The following is a 9,177-nucleotide window of genomic DNA, read 5'->3' as shown; positions in this document are numbered from 1 at the left end:
TTCTGGGACTCTGCTCTTCTTTGGGTCTCTGCTTCAGTTCCCAGGAGAGACGGACCTGCTGCTGCATGGGCTGAGCCCTAGCCAGCAAATAGCTCCAGTCGTGCCACAAGACTTCTGCTCTGGGGTGGAGGGACGTCCAGCAGCCAAGCGCAGCGAGCAAGATGCCTGAGGAATGAGCCAGGTCCTGACAACTTGAGCTTCGAGGTGGGGGACTTGCTTTCTACCCTTGCCCCCCCCAGAGGCAGCACTGCTAGGAGAGGGGGCAAGGGGATGGCTGCAGCTCTGCCAGGTGCCCAGGTCTGTTACTCGTCCCTCGCCCCCTGCGCACAGCTCCCCCTCGGCCAGAGGCAGCACCGCCGCCCCCCAGGAGGGCCGGGGTTCGCAGGGAGGGGGAGGCAGGCGGGGCAGAGAGCGGAGCGCGCTCGCAGCGGGGGCAGCTCCGCAGAGGGAAGGAGGGAGCGGCGGCGGCGGCCGGGGCCCCGGGGGTGGGGGCTTCTCCCCGAGCCCTGACGTAAAAACTAAGCGGGGCTGCCCGCTACGGCTTCTTAAGGAGCGCGGCGGGCGCGGAGAGCCCTGCCTGCCCGGCCCGCCCTGCACGCCGGAGGCAGAGGTAAGTGCGGGAGCCGGGGCCGGGAGCGGGCGGGGGGCGGCCGGGGCCCGGCAGAGTCGCGGCGCTGCCCGGCTGCTCGGCGTGCAGCCCCACCGGGCCGGCGTGGGCACCCGTCCGGTGCAGGACCCGCCGACCCGCCGTAAGCGACATCACCGTTCTGCTGGCTAGGAGCTAAGGAATAAGCTAATGAACTTTTTAATTAGTAGTATTATTATTGTATGCACTATTCATGATGGGGAGTGGACTAGGGGGTTAAACTCGAGGAGAAGAGGAGGAAATAAAAAGGGCAAGAAAAAAAAAGGAAAAGAAAGAAGTGGGAGCCAGCAGGTGTAGATAGCACACACCATGAACCTGGGTTTACGGACAGGACCTAAAGACGCGAGCATGAGTGGGTGGCTGCATGGAAGCATTCACCGCAGCACAGGTAGGACATCAATGTAAACTGACACATCTTAAGCATCCCCTCAGCTCTCAGCCATCTAAAAAAATCCTGAACTTTGCAGAAGACTAACAGCAAAATGCCTCTTGAGTTTGACCAGACCGTAAGGACTAGTGCTCTTGGCTACTGGCCCTGAGCAGTGCCACTCACAGCACACCTTAAATGGCACCCACCCTCATACCAGCGCCCTGCCATCTCCCTGCCGGGGCAGCCCCTTTGCTCACACCTCTGACAAACCCAGAACACTTGTCCTTGTCTTACCCAGTTCTGTAAGTTAGAAAGTTTCCAAAGAGGCTGGGGGGGCAGAGAAAGCAAAGTGACCAGTTCAATTGTTATCCAGTGTAGACCAGATGGCAAAACCATCCTTCAAAGGCAATTTTAGTATTACTCCTTTGTTTGAACGATCTGTTGGTGGTGGGTTTTTGGGGTGGTTTTGTTTTGTTTGGTGAGCTACACTAAAAGCCACCTCCAAACCTCTTACACATTAGAAATGTGTACAGAACTGTCATATTAGAAATACTAGAAGCATATACTAGAAAAGAAATTCTGTCCCCAAAATATTATCATTCTCAGGATTTCTCTCACTACAGCTGGGACTTTCCAAGTTTCACAATTTTAACATAACAGACAATTGTTACAGTGACCTGCAATAAGCATCTGTACTTTTATATATAAATCTCAGTACAGGAAAGACATGGACTTGTTGGAGCGGGTCCAGAGGAGAGGCACAAATATGATCAGAGGGATGAACACCTCTTCTGTGAAGAAAGGCTGCAGGAGTTGGGGTTGTTCAGCCTGGAGAAGAGCAGGCTCCAGGGAGACTTTGTCGCAGTCTTTCAATCCTTAAAGGGGGCTCATAAGAAAGATGGGGACAGATTTTTTAGTAGGGCCTGCTGTGATAGGACAAGGAATAATGGTTTTACACTAAAAGGGCAGATTCAGACTAGATAAAAGGAAGAATTTTTTTGTAATGAGGGTTGTGAAACACCGGAACAGGTGGCAGATGCCCCATCCCTGGAAACATTCAAGGTCGAGTTGGATGGGGTTCTGAGCAACCTGATCTAGTGGGAGATGTCCCTGCTCATTGCAGGGGGGATGGGGGTTGGACAAGATGGCCTTTAAAGGTCACTTCCAGCCTAAACTATTCTGATTCTATATGCATGTGTACATGTTGTACAACACAGCTGCTATGATGTGGCTGTACTCTTTTTCAAACTGTTCTGCATTTTAGCAGGTAAAACATTCCTGTTGAATGGATGATTTTGCAACCTACTATTAATTCATTAGAACACATTTTCAACCAATAGTTTTCCATCTGCTGTCTACAGATCCCTGTGAGTCTGTGAACTAATTTAAAGGGCTCATAAAATTTTGAGGAAAGCAAGACTGCCTAAAGGCTTAAATTCTCTGTAAAAAGGAATGGATTTTTACTGAAAAAGGTTAGAGATCTGTAAATCAGGAAAGGCCAAAAACTTTCAGTATGAACAAGTTCCAGATAAGAGAGTTCATCATATGGATTTGAGGACGATTAACAAATTTTAACACACGCTTCTGCTACAGAGTAATGCAACTTCACTAGTATTTCTATTCCTACATGCAAAAAAGCATATACAGATGTTTAAAGAGCAGAGAAACAGTTAAAAACATCTGAAGTGCCTTCTATGTAAAATAAGGTACCAGGGCTTTGTTCTTGCATCTAAGTGAGAAGTTTTTCAGCTTCTTTTCTAACATTTCAGTGACACAATGGACCTTGGGAACAGAGGAAGAATCCACTGCAACATGAGACTCATCTGCTCTTTGCTAATCATGGGAGCATTCTGCATGTCACCTTTCCTCTGCCATAGCCAAACTGATCCACTAGCTCTTGGGCGAGCAGATCCCCAGTGTTGGGAATCCTCCTCGGCTGTCTTACTGGAGATGAGGAAGCCTCGCATTTCTGACTCTGTCAGTGGCTTTTGGGACTTCATGATCTTCCTGAAATCATCAGAGAACTTGAAACATGGAGCTTTGTTCTGGGACCTCGCTCAGCTCTTCTGGGATATCTATGTGGACTGCGTGCTCTCCAGAACCCATGGCCTAGGGAGAAGGCAGCTAGCAGAAGCTGAACAGAAGATCACTACTCTACGTTCTCAGTTCACAGGGAGAAACCAAGGTTACTACTCCTTTAATACGTCTCATGGGCAATAACCAGAGTCTAGTAGAAAAGAGATACAGGCTTACTGTATAATATGGTACTAGTACAGAAACAGAGGACAGTGCTGCAGAACTGCCCCCAACCCCATACTGAGCTACGTTTATGTTCAAAGTGATTTCAGTAAAAATTTAACCTCCAGATAAAAGCTGTCATTAGAGTTCCAAGTTAAGTTTCAGTTTGGTGGGGGAGGAGGGGCAGCAGAAAGCAAAACACGGGAGAGGATTCAAACAAAGAGGGCAGCTCAGCAACTGAACATACAAATATATTCTTCCACACCAGCATTTTTACTACTACTGTACCATGGACAGGCTAGTTCTGAATTCCTCATTCTGAGAGGTGCCTCACCCCAGGAACGCGTTGCACTGGTGCTGCTGAGGAGAGTGGCAGTCCTTCAGCAGAAGAGTAAGGATATGTTTATTTGCCATCTAGTAGTTAGCCACTAGATATTTCCTATTTCTATACTGGTAAGTTTTGCCCAACACACAATGGAAACAAACCGAGGACTCGGATGCATGCAGGCTTTCAGACACAGCTACAGCTTCAGGAGGAAGACCAGTACCTATGACACTAAATGCTGTAATTCCTAATCTTCAGGTTCCCAGCCCCAGAGCAGAATCCCCAGGCTTAATGTGTCTCCACATGCAGTAAGGTGTGAGCTGGCAAATAGCAGCAGGATCTGCAAAAAGTAGCATCACTTAGCCTCCCCATTCCCCGCAGGAAGATAGAGCATAGTTTTTCCCAAACCTCCGTCTCTTCTAAGGCATCAGTTCTGATCCCGCTACCAACAGACGCATCCTCCCCTTGAGAATGTCTGCTTTCAGAAAGGGACAGGTGCTATAATATGACGGAGGGGTAGAAGCGCTGCTGCCATCACCAACAGTGTAGCACATCAGGCCCACAGGGAGAAGGCAGAACTGCCTTTCCACTTGAATGGAGTCAGACACTTATCTCCACTTCCTTGATCAGTGTCTTAGTTACTAAGACTTCAGGGGAACATCCAGGGAATAGTAAAGAACCTCTCTGGACAGTTACTCATGAGTAACCAGAGTGTCTCTATAAAAGGGACTTGAACTCAGGATTCTTCCATCCCAGGCACACTACACCACTGGAAAGTGCAGCTCTTGCTCACAAATTTTAGAGGTTTGTGTATTGAAAGATAGGATTTGAGAGGAAGGGTCGAGAGGTCCTTACCCCCACGGTTACCTACAAAGAGTGTCCTAGCCATTAAGCTAGGAGGTGGAGGATGTGTTAGAATCAATCCCCTCACACTGAAGAACGCACACAGGGACAGTTTCTAAACTCCAAACCAAACAACCACTATCTGCATTTTAAAGGCAAGGAGTGGATCCTCTTCTGCTCTGCAAAGAATCTGAGCTACCACGCAGCTTTGAAGATGTGTGTCAAGAAATGCTGATGGCAGGCAGCACGGAATCCCCTGCTGGTTCCCAAGTGGCCTCAGACATCACAAATGCAACAGTTGCTCAGTCCTGACCAGACTGATGCACTCTTGGGTGCAAACAGAACACAGCTTTAGACACGAGGTAGTAGTACTATCAAAAATTGGCGTGCCCAGCAGGCTAAAACTCCAGATGATTTTTTGTTTTCAGATCGTGGCTTTGAATATCACCATCTAAGTTCCCCCTTAGCCTGTTTACATCAGTCTCTTCGTGTCTGAATCACACTGTGGTTTTCCTAAACAATGAGATTTTGTTCCATTCAAGATTAAGAGGTAACAGTCTCATACGTTTTGAAGAATCAAAGTATGAGGTTTGTGATTAATACCGACTTTAGTTTACTCCTATACAGAGAGATTTTAAGCACTGTAAGTATTCACACTTTAAGACAAACAAGGATTCCTCCCCTTCTCTATTCTTTTACCTCTGTGCTTTGTGAATTGTAATCAGTTAATCTGGTTTCCTCTGCACAATTGATTAACATCAGTCAGTAGCAGGCAGCTTATAGCAGTTACAGCCTGAATTTTATTTTTTGGAGGAGCTATCTAACCTTTTATCCAAGTCTCCCAGTTTCTTAACAAAGCCGACTGTTTTAATCTTTGTGACCCTACTGCCTTGTTTCACCGGTGAAAGCAGAAATCAATTGTTAATAATCGCAGGTAGAAATTGCATCCTAGCAAACAATGAGGAATAGAATTACTGCTTCTTATGCGTAGAGGTGTACAAGCCTGTTTTCTTAGCCCAAAGAGCAGCACTAGTGGCATTTGAATGACCTTGTATACTCTACCGCACATCTACATGGCTGACTATGAACACCTTTCAGTAGGCTTGTTCTAGAAGTCAAACAAAAAAGCAAGATTTTTTGCTTTATACTGTTACTTTTTCAACTATCGATACCATCTTTATTGATCCACACTGAAGTTTTTAATCTTATTCCTCTTTAAATATTCACCATTTTAAAATGGTTGGTTTGTTGTTGTTTTTTCTTTCTTTGATGGCAAACAGGATCATAAGTCAGGAGCAATCTGTAAGCTGCATTCACTGTAGTTCCTTAAACGTATCATTGAATTGGAAAAGCAAAACAGAGATCTGTACTTGGCAGAGAAACGCCGATGTTAAGGTGGTGTTATTCTAGCATCAGATTTCAGAACTAAAGGATAAAACCCCATGAGGTCATTGCCAATATTGAGTATCAGGAACAGAGTTTTTCTAAGAAAAAAAAACACCACCAGAAAAGCCCTCCAAGCCAAAAAACCTAGTGAAGTCCTTGGTAAAAGCTTCTCAGCAGTACTGAACAGAAATACTTCATCACATCTAAGATACATTTCCCACAGTTGCCCATACTTTGACCTTCTGGGAAACAAGTCTGTCCAAGTATATACCAGGACAGCGGTAGAAGTAGCCCAGGTCCAAACCTATAGGTTCAAACACCGTTTTCTGAACTGCTCTAGTCCTACCAGGTTCCTGATTGTAGTTACCAACAGATCTGAAGATAACTCTTCAAACTCTACAGGACCCATGAAAGACATGACAAAATCAGAACACCTGTATATGAGTTACCTCACAAACTGCCTCCAGCCAGCTAACGTTCTGCTTAACCCAGCAGCATTTTAACTTCCCTAGATACCCTGCAGAGGAGCATTAGTCAGCTTTAAACTGAGACAAGTTGGGAAGAGTCCTTTACAGTTACACAGCCAAGGTATCTTTAGCAACACATCCCTTTCCTCTAACAAAACCAAAGCACTATGAAAAAGCAGGTTTCATAAAAACATTTCCAATGGAGTCAGACATGTTATAAGTCTTTATATTGTCACTTTAACAACTTTTAATGAGCCAAAATAAGACTTAAAACCACAAGGAAAACATAGCTTTTGTACTTACAGCAAATATTCCTGAAGAGCAACTGTACAAGATGACCCTCCTCAAGAAGCCATGTAGCACATCCTCAGTATAAACCTTTGAAGAATACAAACATAAACCCCTCTCTACTACTTTTATGCTTGTTCTCTCCTCACCCAGCAGTCTCTCTACCACCTCACCACCCAAAGTGGCCTCAGCTGTGTGCACCTCCCTCACAGGTGCAGGCAATTGGGCTCAGATCAGCCCTTGCACCTGGCCCAAGGCAGACCCAACTTACTGTCCTGACTCTTCTGGGCTGCAGGGTGCTAGGGAGGGCACTGGGGTGAAAGCTGCTGTATTATGTATTTGAGGTCTGGTAAATAAATAGATACTATGTTAACCAGTTACTTTTTCAGAAGACAAATGTGTCTGAAAGAAATAAAGCCAACCTGTTGGCTTTTGGAGATCATTGCAAAGAAAATGCCCCATAGTTCCTCAAGGAAATAACAAATGTGCTACTAAACAGTGTAAGAGATCACATCCACTGTGCAGGTAGGTTGATAACAAGCCAGTAAGTAAGACTGTGAGCAGACTTCAGTGCTCTACTGACTGAAGGAAAAGGTCTATGCTGAGGAAAAGATTACAAAAGTAATTTGTCACTGAAAGGCAACTTGTGAATGTAGAGATATGGCTACCACCAAACAAAAGGTTTGGGGTCAATGCTGATAAAATGGGGACCAGCAGCAGATAAAGACAGAGGAGTATTCGGCTGTTCTTTGCTGTTTAGAAACGAATTACTTATATGCATTTTCATGTTACTTTTCAGGGATATTTTCTCACGTTCAGAGGTCACCAGTTCTGAAGAAGAAAAACTCATTTGAAGATTTAATAAGTATCCACATGCATAAGAGTAGATCGAAATTACTTGGAAGAATCATTGGAGAGCTAGGGAAAAAGAGGATATAAACATTTAGTTCAAGATCTTTGTAGATATTTTTTAACTTCTCTTTAATTTTTGCATTTTAATCTATTGATGTCAATTTACATGGTGGAAGAAGACCTATAATCAGAGATACAGTGCTCATAGTTAACTTGGACTTGTGGGGTTTTGTAATTACCTAGGAATTCAGTTTCCTTATTAAACTGCATGATTTATAAGCCATTGCCTTCTTCAATCTGTGTGTACCTCAGGCTATTTTGTAATGCATGTGACTATTCAAACTATTGTCTTTCAGGTGCCAAAGCAGGAAATAACTGACCCTTCAATAAGACATAGACAAGCAAAGAGGGAAGTTGCCAAAAATCTCCACTGGCTCCAAGACAGGATTAGAGTCAAGATGGTGATTGATGTCGTATTGTATGCATAGCTGTATACTCATACAAAGCAACCACTGCTGAAAAAGGTCATCCTACTGAAGAACAGCAGTACATGTTTTTATATTAAAAATACATTCAAAAAGTGTTTTTGGTTTTCCAGAAAACGTATAAATTTTAACAGGTTTTACCAGCTCCTGTTTGCTTTCTCATTATATTTTTACAGTATTTTTCCTAAATTTTAGTCATTAAAAATGCCACTTAATGTTACACATTTTCACTTAAAGTGTTTAATCAAAAGAATTCTCACACATAACTTGAATTTGCTTCTTCTTTAGTTTATAAGTTCTTTGTAGATAAACCAGTTTCCTCTAACTGTTTTTTACAGCTGTAATAGACAATTTGATGTTAAACTAATGCAATATAACTTTCAGCAGGTAACATCTGATGCCTTGATGAAATGAAATATTTCTATTGCCTGCCTGGCTGAATGCAACTACAAAATTCAGCTTTCCAGGGCAACTACATTTGGTTGTGCATTCTATGTTTCTTTCCTTGAAATGTGATAATATTTGGCTGGGTTTTTTTTTCTTTTCCAAATGCCTAAAGAAAAACTCAGTTGCTGGGTGTTCATCAACTTGCAGAAATGTGTAAATGAAATCTTAAAATGGTTACTAGGTCTGAACAAAATAAAGCTTAAACATAGTCCCATTGGGTGAAAACCTGATCTTATGAAAGCAAACAAAAACCTGTAAGACATCTACCAGCTTCAATGGCAATGAATTTGTGCTTAAAGTTAAGCATGCAACAAACTGTTTAAATGTTCAAGAGAAGAGGGAACACTAAAGCAGGGTAAGCACAGGAACATGGTTTACTCGGCAACACCTCCCCAGCTGCCTCTGCCTGCAGCTGCAGCCTGTGAGAGCGCTCTGCTACCACGTGGGAGGGACGCAAGAGCACTGTCACAACAGACCTGCTTGCTTCTGTACTACTGTTGTTAATTATCTAGATTATATTAATATAGAATTATTATATATTAACATCTATATATCTTTGCCCCATTGTGCACAACTTTGCATCAACATAAGGGACACAGTCTTCATCCACAGTACTTCAGCCATTAAGACTGGCAACTGACAGAACGTGTTAACAGCTGGATGCCTCAGCCAAGTAGGATTGGCGTTGAAGTAGACCAGATGTTACCTGTTCCCGTAAGCTCTCAAGCTCTAGAAAATGTAAAACCAGACAGATTATCTGGACCAATACAGTTTCTCAGATGCTTTTTCCACAGGGACCTTTGGGAAGAGGCTAGTGCTTCCAGTTTAGA

At 43.9% G+C, this 9,177-nt stretch overlaps 1 protein-coding gene across 1 annotated transcript; it reads left to right on the top strand.

Moving 5' to 3' along the window:
* Positions 1-544: 544 nt before the first annotated feature.
* Positions 545-7,867, top strand: FAM237A (family with sequence similarity 237 member A). The gene is made up of 3 exons (XM_056349619.1): positions 545-610; positions 2,786-3,201; positions 7,363-7,867. Exons 2-3 carry the CDS (start codon positions 2,793-2,795, stop codon positions 7,500-7,502), a joined length of 549 nt encoding a protein of 182 aa, XP_056205594.1. The 5' UTR covers positions 545-610; positions 2,786-2,792; the 3' UTR covers positions 7,503-7,867.
* Positions 7,868-9,177: the final 1,310 nt, after the last annotated feature.

Source organism: Falco biarmicus, chromosome 8 (assembly GCF_023638135.1).
Source record: "Falco biarmicus isolate bFalBia1 chromosome 8, bFalBia1.pri, whole genome shotgun sequence".
Taxonomy (NCBI): Eukaryota; Metazoa; Chordata; class Aves; order Falconiformes; family Falconidae; genus Falco; species Falco biarmicus.
The sequence above is the reverse complement of the archived record's forward strand: the minus strand, read 5'-3'. Positions and strand labels throughout refer to the sequence as shown.

Bases quoted from the DNA above. Each gene is read 5' to 3' on its own strand.
- FAM237A (XM_056349619.1), top strand. From the start codon at position 2,793: ATGGACCTTGGGAACAGAGGAAGAATCCACTGCAACATGAGACTCATC. The intron at 3,202-7,362 runs GTTACTACTCCT...GTTACTTTTCAG, and splicing joins GTTCACAGGGAGAAACCAAG to GGATATTTTCTCACGTTCAG.